The sequence below is a fragment of the Dermochelys coriacea genome, chromosome 11 (assembly GCF_009764565.3).
Source record: "Dermochelys coriacea isolate rDerCor1 chromosome 11, rDerCor1.pri.v4, whole genome shotgun sequence".
NCBI lineage: Eukaryota > Metazoa > Chordata > Testudines > Dermochelyidae > Dermochelys > Dermochelys coriacea.
In genome coordinates this window covers 41,880,888-41,902,046 of record NC_050078.2, presented here as the reverse complement: position 1 = coordinate 41,902,046, position 21,159 = coordinate 41,880,888, and the positions used below count along the sequence as shown (strand labels likewise).

The window sequence follows — 21,159 nt, the reverse complement described above, 5'->3', positions numbered from 1 at the left end:
AGGTATAAGCAGGGGAGGAAAGCAAGGTTTTAAGATTAGGTTTGAAAAATGGAGGAAGATAGGGAGATACAGAAAGCCTGGTCTAGATGGTAGGAGCCGCAGAGAAGTTTTCCACACCAGTATTGAAAACAGTTTAGTGCAGGGTCCTTAATTCTAGCTTTCTGCTACATATGACATCCCAAGTGTTAACAATACAGTTGAATCTTTGAACAGCCCTCTAAAATATGTAACAATGGTGCTTTTTGAAATAAACTTTTCCAAAAAAATATTCAGTATAACAGGAGATGCCAGTATCTAGAGGGTCAGAGAACCACATTAAAAATGAATATATTGCTCTGTAAGTTCTATGTCTAATCACCTGTTGGAGCAACAGACTAACTAAATCATTTATGAGAAAGATGGGGAGAGATTTGTTGCAGCACCTAGCAATCTTTTCACTCTGGAGTTAGGGTATTTCATCTTTTCCTAAAAAGGAATTGGTTGGAGATGTCTACTGGTAAAAAGTAGTAGTGAAGAGATCATATAAAATATAAGATAAATCAACCTCTCTTGTCTGCCAGGCAAGGTAAATTTTTCATTTGTTCTACATTTACCAGTGGCATGTACTTATTATTATACAGATGAAAGGACACCTTAGCATAAAGATAGCATGGATGGAATTATGCTTTTCTTACACAGAACAGAATAAGTTGTACAGGGAATAACAGAAATTGATTTGATACCGCTCTGCCTTCTAGTGACTCATAAAATGTTCACTTTCCAGTTGCTGTTACTATAAACAATTGGTCAAAATTTTGCTCTTAAGTACAATGGTGAAGCCCCCACTTGGTTCAGTGGGGATGCATCAGTATAAGTGAGAGTATAACTCAGCCCCGTGTGCCCTCTTCTGTAAAACAAGCTCTTTATCCTAAGCTAGTACGTAGTGTCTTTCACTGTGTATTCTTCTGCCATAATAAGACAACATGAGGTAAGGCTTTAACAGTTAAAACCAATATATTCTTTAAGTAAGCAATAGTATTAATCACATTTGATGTGTACAAAGCAGCATGTCTGGATAAATGGGAAAAGATATACAGTACATCAATTAAAAAATAAGGATTATGTCCAATTGCATGAGATCTCTTCTGAGAAACAGATATATTCTTCTGTCGATGTGTTCATTTGTCTCCCTTTAGCATTACTAAGGGAATCACACATAACATTGGGAGGAGTGGAAATCTATAGTGGATGTACCCAGTCTTTATTTCTGTTCTCCGGATGTCACATGGAGAGATATTAGGCATCACTGCTTTGGTTAAACCTGTGTGGTACCCCACTGATATAGATTTGTAGGATCCTGCTGTGTAAAGACCTAGTTTCTGCAGGAGACACGTTCTAGCGTGATGCCTGGTTACATACAGGATAAATAATGGGGATAGATAGAGAACCAGACTACTCATTAATGGGATGGGAGATCTCAGGTGATATTAAGTGATCAATAAATACTGTTCACTGTTTGGGGAATTTATCAAGGTCAGAGACAGTGAGCTTCTCTTTACTAGAATGTGGACAAAAATACAGAATTTACTTAACCATCAAGAAACCATGTATGTGCTGGAAAGGTCACTTACTATTTTTATTACACTTCTGATTCCAAACTTTGAGATGATAAAAACTGAGTTGGGACTAGCTGAGGGCCACTATAACTTTATTTTACAGAAATATAAACATATAAACACAGTACAGTGGCAGCGAAAGTGAACACAGATTTCATAAAGGTTCATATCTTTTCCATAATGATTCTAAATATTGAATCTTTCCGTGGTATGCCCTCACAGTGAAAGCAAGACAATAGGCTACTTTTAGCTGTCACTAATGTGTGTGTGTGTGTGTGTGTGTGTGTGTGTGTGTGTGTGTGTGTTGGGTAACCATATTATGGAAGAAGGCCATTTAAATCTGTCTTCTTGATTCAGGGCTTCTGGACAATTTCCTTAAATTCCATTTTATCACATTTATCTTGTATTATCATGCAAACCTCAGTAAGGGGGAATGTAGAAAAATATCTGATTTTTATCTCAGTGCTAAGTTTTGATTGATTTCAAGCTAATGGTGAAAAATCCCATTGGCTTATATAGAATCAGAATATGGCCTTTAAGGAAAAAAATCAAAACTGCAAAAGAGAATATATATTACTGTATCACCTCCTAAGTTAAATACTATGTCTAAGGCTCATTTTTCACCTTATAAACAGACTTCTGTCATTAGTGTCTGGCTTTATACTATATTTATACCATGTTTAATTAGGTCCGACCATCGTTCATGCTACAGCTAAACATATTAAACACAAACTAAAAAATAGAAAGAAAAAAACCCAGCAGTTTCAGGATGTCATTCTCATACTGAAGGATTGAAGAGCTTGCAAGTTAGAGCTATGTTAGTCCTAAAATATTTTCCGAAAAACCTACTACAGGTCTTCACCTGTGATAGCAGGCATTGTGAGATAGCAGGGAGCTATGTTTGCAGCTTCAGAAAAAGCTAATTTCACATTCACAATATATGTGTGTTTTTTTTCAAATACCAATAGCAACAAGAGCCTGTCAAAAATTTCCCTGAAGCTCTATTCTGTTTTTTAAACTATAGAACATTCTTTCATAGTTTGACAGTTAAAATGCTGCAGTTAATGTAATAAACAGAGAATTTTTTAAGTCGGCTGTCAAAACAAGTGACTTTTTTTTTTTTTTACTAGAGAGTTTCAGATTGCGAACAATAGAAAGTACCTTTCAAAGCAACAGCTTCATTATACAATCAAATTCTCAAATTAATCGTCTCATCAAAGAATATTGTCTTATTTGTTTCATGGTAATTATCTGAGCTTTGCAACCTCTCCGGAATGGTGACTATTATAAAAGCAGTTGTATTGGTTTGCAAATTGGGGGTCCTGTTAATGTTGACACAGAGTCAATGTCCCTGAGGCCCTGTCCCATCCTTGAACTCCTGGCAGGTGTAGTGGTGTCTAATGAAAACTGCTAGGCCTTTGAGGATCCACTGAGGTTTCAAAGGCATTGATACATCTTAGCACGGACAGGATGCCCAACTTCCAGTAATGTAATGTATGAAAAGTGAGCTGTATAACAACAGTTGCTAATATGGTACCGTAGGCTGAAAATATGAAATATGTTCTCTCTGTTCCCAACACCTCATGGAATATTCTTAGAGGATTTTCCAAGGGGCTCTGGCCTGTGGAGGTGAAGAGAGGACACATGGAGGGGGAACAGACACTATTCCCAGCAACATTCCCCCACCCTCCTCTCAACTCTCTGGAAGGAGTTAGGGTGATAATTATCACTGATCTTGTCAGTATTAACTTATATTGGTTGTGCTGAGTCCAGTGAAAGCCACCATATGCAGAAGGATTTGGTGGGCACCATAAGCATCGTAGTCCATGGGAACACTTCTACAGAAGCCATGCAACCATGGTGAGGGGCTAGGAAGTGGTGCAAAAGTATGTGTCAATAGCAGAGATAATTCTGGTCTCCACCATTCTCAGGTAGTCCCTGAGTTCGATGGGTCAATTCTCATCTATTCATGGGTTTGAGGAGTTCTGCTCCCCATCTCAATGGAAGACAGATAGGAAAACTCCATGACTGAAAAATGCTGAGTTTCACTGACCCTAGATAGGTTTGCAGAAGCATCGGGTTCATGGCTTGGCTTTCCTTTAGTGTGTGACACAGGGAAAGCTCCTTTGATTTTCAGTACAGTAGTGACCTTTAGCATTAACAAAAATGGAAGCTGTTTATTTTAAAGCACTGTCACACTAGAAATCATCTTCGACAAGACCAAATATCTGATTTCAATGCTTATACTTTTTGAAATTCAATATTTTTATTAACCATTTGTTGTTGCTATTCATGTTGTGCTCAAATATGTGCTAACTGCTTCACAGTCATATAATAAGGCAGGCCCCAGTGCCAAAGAGCATTCTAAACAGACAACACAGAGACAAGAGAGGAGGAGGGAAAGGATGCAGAACAGAAATAGAACAAGAGCAATGCACACCAGGTTTGCATAATTTTTGGTGGTGCCCAGAAAGGGTCCAAATCCTGCCCCCACACACCTGCCTTGTAAGCCAATATATACATTTTTTTAATAATGTAAAAATGGATTGGAAACAGTAAGCATTTAACAGTTTCCCTATATTGCACAGTGTGTGGGGATGCAGGGGGATACAGGCTCTGGCTGGGGACTCTGGGGTGTGGGAGGGGGCTCAAGGCTAAGGCAGAGGGTTGGAGTGTGGGGGGATGAGGGCTCTGACTGGGGTGAGGATGAGGGTTTGCGGTGTGGGAGGGGGCTCAGGGCTAGGGCAGAGGGTTGGGGTGCAGGGGGAGTGAGAGCAATGGCTGGGGGTGCGGGCTCTGGGGTGGGGTCGGGGATGAGGAGTTTAGGGTGCAGACAGGTTGCCCCAGGACTGGGGCCAGAGGAGGACTCCCCACAGCCCTCTCCCCACCAGCAATAGCAAGCTCCTCTCCCAGCTGGCCAGGCCCACCGAAAGGGGGCCCAAGGGCCCTGGCCACTGCAGCTCTGCCGGCTCTGGGGAAAAGCGTCACTTGATTTAAAGATGCTTTTGATATGCCCCATGCAGGTTCCGGGGTGGCCGAGGCAGCGGAGTAGCAAATACCATTGCCTCAGCCGTCCCGGAACCTGCATGGGGCATAACAAAAGCATCTTTGAATCAAGAGATGCTGCAGCTTTTTCCCAGAGCAGGCTGAGCTGCCCTGGGGCTCCTCTGTTATGGGAGGGGTGCTTGGGGCTTCTCTGGGCTGGGGGGCTTAAGGCCCCGGCCAAAGGAGGGAGCAGGGGACCCACTGATTGATCTGCCCTGGGGCCCAGAATTGGTGTTGGTGGGCCTGCCGCTGGCAGCACACTCACCCCGCATCACCAGCCCCCCATGGCGCTGTGTGCGCACTGCCCAGCGCCGGGGGGTGGAGAGGAGAGGAGAGGAGAGGAGGATGTGCCCCGTCACTTAGTGGCCTGACTGGTGAAGGGTCAGCGCCCGGGGCGGGGGCAGGCTGCCATCACGTCATGTGTGCCTCCTCGTTCCGCAGACAGCAGCAGCTGCCTTAACCTGCCCTGCTCCCTTGTAGTGGTGGAGCAGTGCTGGTGGGTGCAGCATGAAAGGAGCCAGCCAGTGGCTGGCGAGGGAGCACAGCGCGGGGAGTGGCAGCCAGCCGCTGCCCAGGGTGCAGGGACACTCCGTGGGAGGCACGCGGGGCCAGTGGACAGGGCTGGAGGAGAGACCTGGCCCTGAACATTGGTCGAGCTGGGCCCACGTGCTCTGAATATTGGTGGAGCACGGACACCACAGGTCCGTATAACCCACCATATATGAACAAGAGGACTCTTTTGTCAAATAGTTCTGTTGTATTCAAACAATTTTTAGTAGGAAAATGGTCATGCTACATTATAGGCCCAGGTCAGTTCCCACAAATGCAAAAAGAATTTTGCCAATGACCTCAAAGGAGGCAGGATCAGGCCTTGAGTGCATATCTTTCTTGAACTGACCTTTATGAAATCAGAAGTTCACTTGAAAAAATTATTCTCAGTGCATTTAAAAACCAATGAAACCTGTCATAAGCAGTCACCAAAATTCATGTGCCTCATAAAGGGATCTTTAAATAAAGGTTAAATAAACTTTGTATTGGAAGTTTTGCAGTCACTACAAATTGAGAATTTAAGACATAGCGTTGCCTACTGGAGGAGGACCTTAGTGAGGGTTTCACTGTACCTGGAGTATATTAATAAAAACATGGACTGAACCAATGGTTTTGAGACAGAAGTTGAGCCTGGTGGGTTTGAAGGAGTTAGTGTCCATCTGAAAAATACAGACCTCTTTATGTGACCCAGGTTCAGAATATTTAAAAATATATATTGATTTTATAACAATAAAAAGCATATCAATAAACCATAGTCATGGAAAGTTTCATATTTTGCTAGTAAACGCAATGAGCCAAATTAATTCCAGATATAACTCTAGTGAAGACAATGAAGTTTTACCACAGATGAATTTGGCTGAATGATTGCTACTGAACATTACAGGTAAGAAGCTATCTGCTGTGTTGATATCTTAACATTCCATTTATTTTTAATGGTTGACAGCTAGCTGAGTGGCATGCCAGCTCTGAGAGTGTTAAACGTAGCGGTATTCTGAAATTGCATATTCTCTTATTCCTGTGAAGAGTGGCAGCAGAAATAAAAGTTTAACATGCTGTACTTTCCACAGAGGTGAACACAGTGATTATTTACAGACCTGGCTGCTCATCTTGAATTCGCAGCCCAACTTATAAACAATGATATGGGCTGAAACTGGATGGATTTTACAAGACACTTTTACATTCTGTACAGTTTCAATGGACCGATGCTGAAACGGAGTAATCAGCCAAAAGGAAGCCTATCAATATGCCACAGCTCCCTCATAGTTTCTCTTCTTATATGGAGAAAAAGGCTTGCAGAATATAAAGATTTTTTCAGAGGCCAGAGGCATGAGCCACAGGAATTGGCTATATATTTGGGCCAAAATTTTAACCCCACTGTGTGGCAAAGTTCAGGGGTGTTGAGACTGATCTAAAATATTAACCTATTAATCTGCTTACGGTTTTCTGAGAATCATCCTCATATGGGCATCGGGACCAATCTGAGATAGCAGAAGCAGAGTATCCTGCAGCTCCTCATCACATTCCTTCTTCTCTTCCTCAGTTGGCATTGGGGCATCTTCATGTTCATCATCCAAAAATCGATAAAACAAGTATTTGTCTTGGAAATGGTGTTCCTGATCCACTGAAAGCAACATCATTGACATCAGATATCAGTATTAAACTCTCCTCATTAAAAAGGAACCTTCGCAGAAATGGTATATTATGTGGTGTGTGGCAGAGACTTAATAGTTTAATAAGCAAGAGAAAACGGCAGAGAAATACCAAGAGAGTGAATTGCCCTTATTCTTTCTGATACACGTTAATAGTTTGTACAATACTTCAGGTCTAGGAACTTTTCCTTAATTTTGCACTACAAATGCTTTCTAAAAGGATTCTATACTTGTAGCTTTCTCACACACATTTTTTTCCCAAAGCAATTCATTCAAGTGAAACTGTCCACACTGGATCAATAATTGTATTAACAACTCTATTTAAACAAAGCTGTTCTAACAAGACCCTCTAATATGATTTCCTTACCCAGTTGGTGTGGCCCATGCCTAAAGGTAATATACTAAGAAGTATCTAAACTCCTTCTAAGCTACTCTAACAACCCGAAGGCTACTGTGTATATTGGCAGGGCCAAATTCACTGGCACAGGACACTAGTGGAAGGCCTCAGAGCAGAATGACTGCCAAGATAACATTACAACAGGGGAAAACAGGCACCCACAATCTCCCCTCCAAGCAAGCAGGCAATTCCATTCCAAATGTGGGAAATGCTGATTTAACAGGGGGCAGGGCTAGGGTGGTAAGGTGCTGTGCTGATTCACAGCATCCATGCAGCAAACACTGCAGGTTCTGTGTAGCCCTTGTCAAAAGTTAGAGCTGTAATCCCCCTCAGGAAAGGGCAGTGGAGAAAACACTCTGCCTTCCTCCAGAGATGAAACCTCTTTGGAGTGCAAGGGACAAAGGAGGTAGATGGAGGTGCAGTCTGGAAGTTCAGTGATTTCCACACACAAAACCTCGGACACTGAACCTGATCTGAAAGGGTTTGTGATGTTAAAGAAGGGGAAGGGTGTTGTATAAAAATCCATTTCCATAGATAATCTACCAATAGCATATGTAAAGGCTGGGGAAAAACAGATAAACCCAAACCAAAATCTAGATCTGAACATTAGGATGTTTGAGATCCAGATCTGAAATTTTTTAAGGGGTCCTTATAACTGACCAACCCAAAAACATGGATCCAAACACTTGGAAACATCTGGATCCAGGTCGCAGTGTTGTAGCTCAGGCCCACCTCTATTTAAAATCCATTACTTTAATGTCATTGTGCCAGCACATCTCATGGTTTTTTTTTTCAATGTATACAAAGATGAGTATATAATCACACTAACCGTGAACTGTGAATACACACTAATAACATAATTAGAATTCCTGCCACCATTAGATTGCAATTTAACATTCTCCTGAGTTACAAAAACATATTGGTGGAATGCTGCAGTCAATACTGCTGCATTTACCCTAATGAATTAAGACACAATCTGCGGTGTTCCTAATGGGATCACAATCCCTTCTGTTTTCATGAAGGAGGCCCATAAAGACTTTGATGGGAGGCATTTCCAACATGTTAGCTGGCATCTGACGAAGAAGTTTATCTTACCATGGTTCAGAACACCTTCCTCCAGCAATACTTGCCACATGCCAACAGCCTGTGTTCGTGAATGAACACAAGGACTTTGTTGCATCATCCAGTCGACCAGTTCTGTTCCTACACAACATTGCCTGAGTGTCAAAAAATCATATTAAAACAGGTCAGTAAAAGAAGATTGCTTAAAGCATCTGTCAAGAGTAGCAGTATCAACAAACTGCATCAGCGGGACTAGTCAGACCCCATTATAGAAAAAACAATGCTGAAACATTCACTATCATCTATTTATACTTGTTTGAAAGACCTGTCAAAAGTGCTTAGTTTTGAGAGAATTATTTAAGCAAAACAATCCAAACCTTCTGGAAAATGGAATTCTAAGAACATAAGAGCTACCCTGTGCCGTACTGGATCACCTAGTGCAGTATCTTATGCCCCATACTTCAAAGGAAGCCTTAAGTACTTAATACCACAGATAAAGCACCTAAATTTGCAATACTATACTGGGATGACAATAGTTGATGATCAAATTTTATCTTGAAGCATAATGACTGCTAATCATTATAATGTACTGGTAAAGGACTATATCTTTTTTATTTCTGTAAATAATAAATAACACACCTAACTCTTATACAGTGCATTTCATTAGTAGATCTCCAAGTACTTTACAAAGGTGGTCAGTATTATGATCCCATTTTACAAGTGGGGAAATTGAAGAGCCATGCACATTTGAGGTACTATCTAATTAACAACAGCAACAACAATTTTTAGCCTAGCTAATGTAACTTTAGATACTATTCTTATTCACATAAATGTTCAATTATTTTTACACTTACTCCATTTCTTTTAGCAGTAAATTTCACAGATTTATCTTACACTGTAGAATTATCTTTCTATAATTTTCCTAAGAAACAAACTAACTCAGCATTTCAAGGCCTACTCAGAAGAGAGTTCCAAACTCCATGTACACAGTGACTAAGAAAGCTTTCTATAAATTATCAGGCATTAAAAAAAAAGGCGGGGGGAAATATGCTTTACTCCAGTAGACATCAAATGTAACAAGTTTAATATGAGACAGTTGGCTGATAAAGGGCATTTGTTGCCTTTGTCCTTTGGATGGGGCCAGTCTTACATTTTGCAGGGCCCTGGATGAAGACAGATATATTAGGCCTCAAGCATTTGGTTAACCAATGGAGCCCAAACAGGAGGAGCTGAAGAGAGATTATTATAATGGTGCTCCACAATCTGCATTAGTTCCCTGATCACTATTGGATTTTCTGGTATTGAGCTAAAAAGTCTTTTGAGGAATTTTCCTTACACTCTTCTCTAGGACCCCCCATGCTAGCTGTAATTATCTAACAGATCATGACTGACACATCCCACGTATAAGCTCTTGTGCTGGAGGAAAACCCTTCTCAACAGCAGTTCCAAGGCTCTGGATTAGCCCCCCCAAAGAAGATCGGAAAGACCCTGGCTCTGACCATCTTCAGATGTAAAGGCCTACTCTTTGTCATAATAACAGATAAAGCAACAGAGCAGAAGAAACCCCAGCAGCATGATTAAAGCTAGAAAAGCTCATAAATAACCACATACAAAACAGGAAATGTCTGGTCCATCTGGAAAAGTCTCACTATTCTACAATTCATGTACAGCTTCTAAATATGAAAGTGATGGGGCTACTGAAATGCTCATATTTAGGTTAGAGAGTGACTTATTTTTGAAGACTTGCTGTAGGTGCATCCCAATTCGATCACAAGAAAAAAATATTTTTCATCTTAGAGATTTGTCCCCATGACATAAACTGCACACAGTTTGACACAGTTCTATAGCACTGGTAGTCTTTATTCAAGAGGTCGAAGAACAGAATAGCAGGTGTGTTTTGCTTAAGGTAAATTGGCAGAGTCGTATGGAGGAGCTTCCACAGCACTGACCTGCATGCACTGTGCATGCTACCAAGGTATCTCACCTATAAGTATTTTGAAATAAGGAACTATAACCTCAGAAACTCATGTTGATACAACCATTCAGATAAACACAAGTATTCCAAATTTCTCACTGGTTTATAATACATAAAATTAATGTCAGTCAATTTTAGACTGAAATCTAGTGGAAAAGTATCTCTCTGAAAAAGTAAATCAGTGATGCACTGATTAACTATCTAAAGTGGAAGTACTTAGAAATTGTAAACCACTTTCTGTATACTCAAAATCATGTATGAATCATTTAGTTTAAATATTAAACAGTAAAGCTACTCAAATGTTTCTTAATCCAGCAAGACAATAGGATGAAGAATCATTTATAGTTCTGGACTTTCAACGCCTATCTTGCCAGTGTCACAAAAGTCCCCTTTCAGCAAGACAGTGCTGCCACCAAAAGGAAGATTAGAAAGACTGACTGTAAACTGAAAAGTTTAATTTCAAATAGACCTGAGAATTTATATGATGTGAGAACCGCATTTCACTTTGTGAACTTTCAGAACTCCACATTGAGCAAAATGGGTGCAGCTCTTTTTGGGATTAATACAGTAGCATAGTGTTTTAATGAGATTTTCATTCATTATTTAGTGACACACCAAAAGACCTGAATCTATATTTTCACCCTGATGTGTAAAATATTCCAGCTAACAGTAAGATTAATTTTTATGGGGGTTTTATATGTATGCTTCGTTCATAATCAATTTCCAGTCAAATTACCTAGAAAGGATTTACCAAGCACGTTAAACACTGCATAACACCCAGAAACAAATATCATCCCAGAATAATTTCAGATCTTTTGAGACCTGCAGGCATGGTAAGACATAAATCACAAGTCACAGGATGGTAGATGTAAAAGTTCCAAGACCTTTACGCAATTGGCTCACACACACCTGTAAGTCTTCAGATGATATTTACGATCTCTTATCATATGAGGTGCTCGGGAAAGAATTGCATTGCGTAAAATCTTTCCAGCTCTGAGGATCTTTTCTGATGGCACCTTGGTGAAGATGAAGAATAAAGGGAACAAAATGAACAGTTGTTAAACATTTTTAATATCTGACTATACAGCTTGCTGAAAGAAAAAATACCACCCAAACTCCCATAAAATAAAAGCCTCTGCACAAATGGTCAATTGCGAAGAACACTAAAATAGTGAGGACAATAAGTCTAATCTATATCCACATTACCTGTGTAATAGTTTTAGCAGGACAAAGTGGAATGTGAGGTTCAATGAGAGGTGTCTGAAAAATAAAATTTAAATGAAACAAATAAAAAAAACCAAGAAAAAAAGAGCTTAAAAATGATTAATTGATTAAAACTAAAAGGATGAACAATGTAAGGAACAATGCTTAGGGCGAAGCTCAGCTCCTGGATGTGTGTGGAAGATTCCTAGTGAAGTATGGAAACCATATACAGGCATCCCAAAGAAGAACTTTAATGTTTAGCACTTTAAAACAAATTACATAAAATGTGAAGATGTATAAACAGTTATTTACTCTTTAGGGTTTTTAAAATGTAACAAAGGGCTTAATGATCATCATAAAAGTTCAAAAGCCAAGCCACAAGGCAGTTAGGCACCAACTCTCGCTATTGTGATGGTTCTAGGCTTAGGTGCGAGATTGCTTCAGGGGAATGCATCCGATGAAGTGAGCTGTAGCTCACGAAAGCTTATGCTCTAATAAATTTGTTAGTCTCTAAGGTGCCACAAGTACTCCTTTTCTTTTTGCGAATACAGACTAACACGGCTGCTACTCTGAAACAGGGGAAACACAGAGGCTCCAGCTACACGTGATGGTCGCGCCTCTCAGCCCACAGCACTGGTTGTAAAGAAATAAACAAAGGGGGCTTCCAAGGGCAGTCTCTTCCGTTAGGTACTTTCTCTGATTAACCCACATGAGACAGGATGAGAAATGGGAATGGAGAAGAAAATATATTCCCGCTGAGGAGGGGCTTTGCAGTTCAGAAAGCAGAGAGTGACCAGATCTTATTTTAGCTTCTCTGCTAAAAGGAGCATACAGCTATGTCTCAGGTATCAATGGATTCCTCTGGTAAAAAGTGGGGTAGAAGCACCAGAGATGAGAAGGTGTCAGAGTAATAAGGAAGAGGAAAGAAGACAGAAAATCCTGAAACAGGACGAAGGAAGTGGAGAAGGTACTGGAAGAAAGAGAGAGAAAGAGAAGAGGAGAGAAATGGGAGAAAAGCATGAAGAGAATGAGGAAAAAAGGAGAAAAAGATAAGAATAAAAAATGGGAAGCAAGTCTCAGAAAAACACAGATACAAAATTGGGAAAGCCACCAGGACTGAAAATGATGGAAGAAAGATGAGGAAAAAAAATAAGTGAGACCCAGCAACCACCTCTAAGTGGCAGGAAAATCATTTTTTTTTTTTGTAAGGACAGGTAGTTAAATGACTCAAACGTCTGAAATTATATCAGGGACGAATCTGGGGGGAGTTCTTTATAAGATTAAGGGTTGGACTGTACCACAAGGACATGGCTCACAGAAGGGACAGTATGTTGCTGACTCAGGGAGACACAATTGCCTCCCTGCTCCCTACTTACTCTACAGAAGCTAGTAATTTGCTGCTGGCCTATACTATCACCAACTTACTCATGTCCTTCCTCTCATACCAGCTCAGACTTTGGCCAGCAGAGAGAGAGAGAGAGAGAGAGAGAGAGAGAGAGACCTACCTACCCTAAGCACAGGGAACAGGAAGGTTCTCCTACAATAAGTTGGAGAGGTGGTAGGAAGCACTAGTTGGCTCAGGAAAGTCTGTGGGAAAGAAAGGTCCAGGGAAGTGTAGCAAGGGATCAAAGTCGCTGGACAATCTCTACTTACCACAGAGTGCCTAGCCTTGGACCCAGAGTAGAGAGAGGGTCTGGATTCCCTACAATGTTACTAAGGAAGGTGGTGAAAAACCCCCTTCGATGAGGGGAAGAAGGGCTACTGAGCCTGGAGTAAGGCGGCAGACCCAGTGCAAAGTTGATGGATATCTGTTTTGTTGTGTTGGACGTCTGTTTGTTAACTCCAGATGGGGTAGACTCTTCCAAAGGGCTAACTCACCTCAGTGATCCAATAGCGCTGAGAGCTGAAGGACTACCAAGGGAGACGGCAAATCAACCAGAGTGGGGAAATGGAGGCAAGCACATGACTAGAAGTTAAGGGAGGTAAGTGATCTAGTCACAAAGGCCCACTAATCAAAAACTATTTAAATCACTTCCATAGAGGTGGAAAACATTGCAAGTTCAACTTCTTTAATTATGGTTATAACTTACAACAAGCCTTTGCAAAGGTAAATTAATAAAATGAAATTGGGTTTGTATATTTTTCTCCTATTAATAAGACCAAAACATTTGCCGAAAGAGTTGAGGCAATTATACACACTTTCTACTTTTAAAAAATAAATCTATCCAATGCAAGTTCTGGGCATTTCTCCCCTTATTTTCTACACAATGTATTTTTGTTGTAGGATCAAAGGCATGTTTGATATGGCCCAATTTTTTGTTTTTGGAGAGAGAAACCAGTAAATACATACATACATACATAAACGAGTTTTTGTTTTAAACTAACAAGATTCTTTTTTCATATTTTTCAGTTCAGTCATTGAACTGAAGAATCAATTATTAGCTTAGCTAAATTTATGAAATAATAAGGATTTGGAAACTCAGCAATACAAAAGCAGAATCAAATAAAGGAATGAGGAGAGGTCATAACTTACACCCTCAGATTTCAAGGTTGGGAACATGAACTCAAATTAGGAATAAAATAAAATAAAATCCACTGAATCATATTTTCCCCATGACCTAGTCCAGTCCATCTTTGTAAAAAAAACAAACAACAACTTGTTGTATTTATTGGAGTTAAGCGTGGCATTTGAGATTACCAGCAAGAAAAGAACAAAGCCATCAAAGAGCAGCCTCGGGTATTTCTGCTAATGTCCATCAGTGAGTCAGCAACATCTCATGATCAACAAATGATAGATCTAATAATATCAGCACTGATACCTGATCTTTATCACTACTCCAAGAAATCTTGGACCCTGTCAAATTCCAAAACTTAATAATAGAAAACTAACCAAGAGTCCAAAGAATAGAAGAACTAGAGCTACAACCAGCCTTTGAATATAGCTATAGACCCTCTTGCACCCAAGCACCTTCTCCTGGACCACTGCCCACACAGACCACCATGGTTCTCAGACAAGGACCTGTAACTGGAAAAGCAGTTACTTCAAAACTTCAGCACTGGTAGCGGAAAACACCGTCTGGTACAAGTTCAGACACAAACTGTTTCTAGGTTTCATAGTAGCAGCCGTGTTAGTCTGTATTCGCAAAAAGAAAAGGAGTACTTGTGGCACCTTAGAGACTAACAAATTTATTAGAGCATAAGCTTTCGTGAGCTACAGCATCCAATGAAGTGAGCTGTAGCTCACGAAAGCTTATGCTCTAATAAATTTGTTAGTCTCTAAGGTGCCACAAGTACTCCTTTTCTTTTTGTGAAACTGTTTCTACAAACTTATTGCACTGCCAACAAGACAGCAAAATTACACCTCACACAAACCTTCTGGACCATAAATCACTTCACATTGTCCTGCAATGTTTGTAACCCAAACACTGCAATGCATGACACCCAGAAGCAATAACTATAAACTAAACAAAAATGAAATTGACTAATTAAAATTGTAAGGACTAGGAATCTGCCATTAACTTGCTTTGTGACCACAGGCAAATCACATGTCTCTAATGATACTTATCTACCTTTGCAAAGTGCTTGAGAACTACCGTTTAAAAAGCTGCTAGGTGATACTTTGCATTATTTTAAAATCTATTTTTATTGTTGAATCTTAGCAAAATGCAAAAAATACACAGCATAAATGGTGCAAATTTAATTAGTTTAAACATTGTTTGCATCTTAATTTAAGTTTATTAATAGCACAGGGAGGAATACTTGCCCCTTTAAATATTTGAAGTGCAATCTGTGCAGCAAACTTATATTAGAATGTTGAATTAGACAGGCATTACTTAGCATTTTGCACTGTCTCTTTGACAAACCATAACATGATTCAACCATTACCAAAAATGATACTTTACTGCAAATGTCAAAGGGAAAAAAGAATATTGAAGCAGAATATAACCAGTGTACCAAAAACTTGAGAACATAGCTAATGATGTCTTATTTTCCTGTCATTTTTCTACTTTCCGGCTACAATGAAGCAGCTGCGGTAACTACACTGAATGCATTGAATAAAATGTCCCCGAATGCTAACTCCACTGAGAATGCACCAGATAGTCTGATAGAGGCATACTGGACAATCTCAGCTAGGAGATGTGATTCATTTGTCTGCCACAGCATTTGTTTTTAACTTAAAGAAGAATAATGAAACTTTTTTCCACCGTATCTCACTAACAATGCTGTGTTTTCTTGATCTCTGCAGCACTGTTAATGGCAAACTGGTTTACCTGATATCGTTTACATCTCCAAAAGCAATACATGGTACTGCAGATGAAAAATCAAAGTTATAAATAAGGCAGAGATTTTTTTTTTTAAAGAATCATTTTCCAAACATGTTTTGGTTTATAACAAATATTCAAAATATTGGCCTTGGCAAACTAAAATAAAGTTATTGTTTAACCATCTAGTGAAGGATTCTTCTTGGGTTCTTTGGATACCCACCACCTATATACCCACCTCCTCACCCCCTCTGTAAGAGGCATGTGTGGGGAGAAGTGGGCATGGATGAGGCACCCCATACCCTGGCAATCCCTAGATACCAGAGCTGCCCCTTGAGCTTTAGGGAGATGGATATAAGTTTGAGCAGACTCATGCCAAGGATTGGCCTGATGCCTTGCTGCACCAAGGATTAAGGAGAGTGGGAGTCAAGGGGTGAAATTCTGGACCTACTGAAATCAGTGGCAAAACTTCCATTGACTTTACTGGGGCCAGGATAGCACCTAAGATGATGTAAGGCCACCCTTGCTTCCTGGGCTCTCCCACTACATTGGCCAGCAAAACTTCTCCATCTGTAAAATGAGGATAATGATAATTAATCACCTTTGTTTTTGAGATCTGAGAATCAAAAACACGATCAAAAATCATCGGCATCAATGATTTCAGTAAGGCCATGTTTCACCCTAAGCTTACAGTGATTTTTTCCAAAGAAAATTTCATCAAAGTGAGACAGATCCCCTGAGTTTTAAAAGCTTCCTACAAATCCCTGAGCAGCAGGCATCAATGGCAACACTGTCCGCCCTCTGCAAGGTAAATCTCTCCTTTAGCAGACAGGGCAGTGCTGGTGCAGGGAGCATAATTTACAACTCTTTGTACCATCTTTGGTGAATCCAGGCTCCCACTCCCCCCAGGTTTACAACAGTGCATTTTGCCCAGCTTCAATTTGCCATGCTGTGTGAAATGAAGATAGATAGAAGAAAGATTCTGGTGGTGTAATACAGCTGCCTCAGATTCCAGCTGTCCTATGTACTCCTCATTCCTCTCCTCTGTCAAAGGTCTAGGGCTCCTAGGTGCTACTTCAATACAAATAAACACTAAGAAGAAGAATGCTCTGATTGTCAGAGCCCAGGCAGACAGCGAAGACCTATCTTTGAATGATTAGGTTTGACAGCGAGATAGGAGAGTTGGCCCCAAAAAGACAGCTAACATGGATCTTCTGTATAACTTCTCTTCAGTGTCATCATTTCTATCTGCAATGGATTAATGGGTAAGGTCTAACTAGGGTGATCAGACATCCCAATATAATCGAGACCATCCCAATATTAGGGGCTTTGTCTTATATATGCAACTCTACCCCCCCTCCCATCTTCCCTTCTCCCTGAAAAAAGTGTCCCAATTTTTTTACTGTTGCTATCTGGTCACCCTAATTCTAACAATACATATTAGTAGGAAAACATCAGATATGAAGGCTAGAGAGAAATCTTGCTTGTTATATAAAACCTGATCACAATCTTATGGTCAAGAAGTTTGTGATATTGAAAATAAAGGACACTAGATAAAACAGATAGGATTAAGTTTACGCAAAGCAAATACTATGAAGACAAGTGTGATTAGCATGAAACTGAATTTATAAAGGTGTATAAAATCAGTAAATGCTGTGATGTCCTAATACTTAATAAGTTTGGCAATCAGTGTATTGACTTCATTCCAGTAAACATATTTGAAATTAACTTATTAGATATGGGTGTGTATTAAAATGCATGGTTTGCCTGGCTGTTCACAAGAATACCCGTAACTCTGGAATAGCCAGTAGGTAGGCTGGAAACCATTGAGTTTATCTGCATCTGCAGGTGGTATTTATGCTAGAGAGGCACACAACAAGAAATACAAGATGGCAAACAGTGAAAGTCCTGAATGTATTTCACACGGTTTTGAACACAAATATCTATTATTCAGAATTTCAGTTCAAGTTACCTCTTAACTAGTGAATGACTGGCACAACTCTGAATAGACAGTAATCTATTTCCATTTTTAAATTGAACTCTTTTTTGTTAAACGAGGAAAATTTGGCTAAAAAAAATATGCCCAACACAGCAACTTCTAATCCAACAGCACTACAAACAGATAAATAACAATACAATATTTGCCTTTTTTCCCACTCACTATTATCCCATTACATTCCACTACAACTTTAGCAAGTTTCTGAAGAATGTGGCTTTGTCTTACCTCTATCAATATCTATCAAAAACTTTATAAATTCTGTCAGTCTGGCTTTCAAGAATTTCACAGAATCACATCTGTCCTTGTGGGATAGTTAATGACCTACAATCCTCGTCTCTTCTTATCCTACTTAATCTCATTGTTAATTTTAATATCATTGCAAACTGTGTTGTTCCATGCAACTGGAAGTCTGTTCCTTTTCTCCATCATTAAATCTAACCTTAAACCCTTCCTTAATTTATGATTGCTTTTTTTAGTGAAGAATTTTGTGGTATAGTATATAAAGGATGCTAGATAAAACAAACTGGATTTGATTAAATATTTTATCCTCAAAGCAAATACTGTGAAGACAAACCGTTAATGTCTGCTGTCCCAGATGTGAAGTTTAATTACTGCAATCTAAAACAACTTGAGTGAAAATATTAAATGCAGATGCAATATTTGAAACTAACTCATAAATCTAAAAATCATAATTCCTGCAACACTGTACTAAACAGTCCAACATTTTTATGGCTGACTTAGAACAACGCTTCCTCAGCTCTCGTCCCCTAATGCCCCTACTCTACTTGCGCTACATTGATGACATCTTCATCATCTGGACCCATGGAAAAGAAGCCCTTGAGAAATTCCACCATGATTTCAACAATTTCTATCCCACCATCAACCTCAGCCTGGACCAGTCCACACAAGAGATCCACTTCGTGGACATTACGGTGCTAATAAGCGATGGTCACATAAACACCATCCTATATCAGACACCTACTGACCGCTATTCCTACCTACATGCCTTTAGCTTTCATCCAGATCACACCACATGATCCATTGTCTACAGCCAAGCTCTACGATATAACCGCATTTGCTCCAACCCCTCACACAGAGACAAACACCTACAAGATCTCTATCAAGCATTCTTACAACTACAATACCCACCTGCTGAAGTGAAGAAACAGATTGACAGAGCCAGAAGAGTACCCAGAAGTCACCTATTACAGGACAGGCCGAACAAAGAAAATAACAGAATGCCACTAGCCATCACCTTCAGCCCCCAAATAAAACCTCTCCAACACTTCATCAAGGATTTACAACCTATCCTGAAGGACAACCCATCACTCTCACAGATCTTGGGAGACAGGCCAGTCCTTGCTTACAGACAGCCCTCCAACCTGAAGCAAATACTCACCAGCAACCACACACCACCCAACAGAACCACTAACCCAGGAACCTATTCTTGCAACAAAGCCCGTTGCCAACTCTGTCCACATATCTATTCAGGGGACACCATCATAGGGCCTAATCACATCAGCCACACTATCAGAGGCTCGTTCACCTGCGCATCTACCAATGTGATATATGCCATCATGTGCCAGCAATGCCCCTCTGCCATGTACATTGGTCAAACTGGACAGTCTCTACATAAAAGAATAAATGGACACAAATCAGATGTCAAGAATTATAACATTCAAAAACCAGTCGGAGAACACTTCAATCTCTCAGGTCACATGATTACAGACCTGAGAGTGGCTATCCTTCAACAAAAAAAACTTCAAAAGCAGACTCCAACGAGAGACTGCAGAATTGGAATTAATTTGAGAACTGGATATAATTAACTTAGGCTTGAATAGAGACTGGGAGTGGATGAATCATTACACAAAGTAAAACTATTTCCCCATGTTATGTTATTTCTCCCCCTACCCCACCCCCCCACTGTTCCTCAGACATTCTTGTTAACTGCTGGAAATGACCCACCTTGATCATCACCACAAAAGGTTTTCCTCCTTTCCCCCTGCCTTCCTGCTGGTAATAGCTCATCTTAAGTGATCACTCTCCTTACACTGTGTATGATAAAACCCATTGTTTCATGTTCTCAGTGTGTGTATATAAATCTCCCCACTGTATTTTCTACCGAATGCATCTGATGAAGTGAGCTGTAGCTCACGAAAGCTTATGATCAAATAAATTTGTTAGTCTCTAAGGTGCCACAAGTACTCCTTTTCTTTTTTGTGAATACAGACTAACACGGCTGCTACTCTGAAACATCTAATTACCAAGTGTGCTTGAGAGACTGTCATGAAGTAACATGATGCCTCCTGGTGCAGTACACTACAATATTATTATGGGAAATAATGTGTATAAATTGCCACAGATTCACAGACTTTCTAAGCAGTAATACATGTTGTCTGCCCCCCAGGAGCTTACATTCTAAAATAGACAAGAAAAATACACACACATACACGTTGACAGTTCAAGGACAGAGTTTTATAAAGTGTTTGCTGCTGAGAAACTAACAGACTTTGTGATATTGATATTATTTAGAGATTCTAGCACAGTAACCTCCTTGTCCTTCCTTGCAATTTGCATGCATATATTTGGAGCATGAAGTTGTCATTATATTGTACCATTAGTCCGAGGAGTGTCAGAGATCTGTTGCTGAAACTTTCAAGTAAAAGATGCATTAAAAACCCCACTTCTAGGGCAGACTTTTATGGTCTTGCCTACAATCAAGTTTTTGTGAAATTTTCCCACCACTGATGTAGTATCAACACAGCTCTTCTACCATCAGCAGTGGTTAGTGCAGACCATTCACCAATGGGTTGTTTTTGTTTTTTGTTTTTTTTTTTTTTTTTGTTTTGTTTTTTTTACCAGCATGTCATCTAGACCTGCTCTGAACAGGGTTAGATAATCTAGGGTTGCCAACCCTCCAGGAATTAAAGATTAATCTTTAATTAAAGTTTGTCATGTGATGAAACTTCCAGAAATACATCCAGCCAAAATTAGCAACCCTAGACAACACAGAGGTTAAAAACCACCTTTGCCCAGATCTGAGCCAGTACTACAGCAACAATGGGGAAAAAAACTTACCAAAAATCTGAATCTAGACACAGCCCAGAGATTGATACTATGCTGTTTAATATGCTATGGTTTTGTGCTCTGGTGGTTGGAGGCCTGACAAAAGGATTTTCAGCTACTAAAAGTCCTCCGTTAGTTGAAGTGGACTTTTAGATCCAAGAGTACTTGCTTCAGATCCCAACATGAAGACAGTGATGGGAAATTTACTGCAGTTTTATCAGATTAAAGGGACAGATTTAATGGTGATTTGTACTCCCATAAACAGGCTGTGGTATTTAATGGGCTAAGGGGCTTTCAGATGTTGCTACACAGAAAAACACATCAGAAGAGTGGAATGATGGTAGGGCTTTCTCCTTA

The 21,159-nt window shown here is 39.9% G+C and overlaps 1 protein-coding gene across 6 annotated transcripts in view; it reads right to left on the bottom strand.

The window, feature by feature from the left end:
• Positions 1–21,159, bottom strand: part of RAPGEF4 (Rap guanine nucleotide exchange factor 4) — a 219,104-nt gene that overhangs the window by 62,756 nt on the left and 135,189 nt on the right. For 5 of the 6 annotated variants that reach the window (XM_038422202.2, XM_038422196.2, XM_038422207.2 and 2 more), the window contains 4 exons: positions 11,479–11,532; positions 11,182–11,288; positions 8,331–8,452; positions 6,627–6,810 (listed from right to left, as the gene is read on the bottom strand). In XM_038422202.2, the coding sequence (XP_038278130.1) occupies positions 6,627–6,810; positions 8,331–8,452; positions 11,182–11,288; positions 11,479–11,532 (467 nt within the window). The remainder of the gene's footprint in view (positions 1–6,626; positions 6,811–8,330; positions 8,453–11,181; positions 11,289–11,478; positions 11,533–21,159) is intronic. The other variant, XM_038422197.2, reaches the window with a different exon arrangement.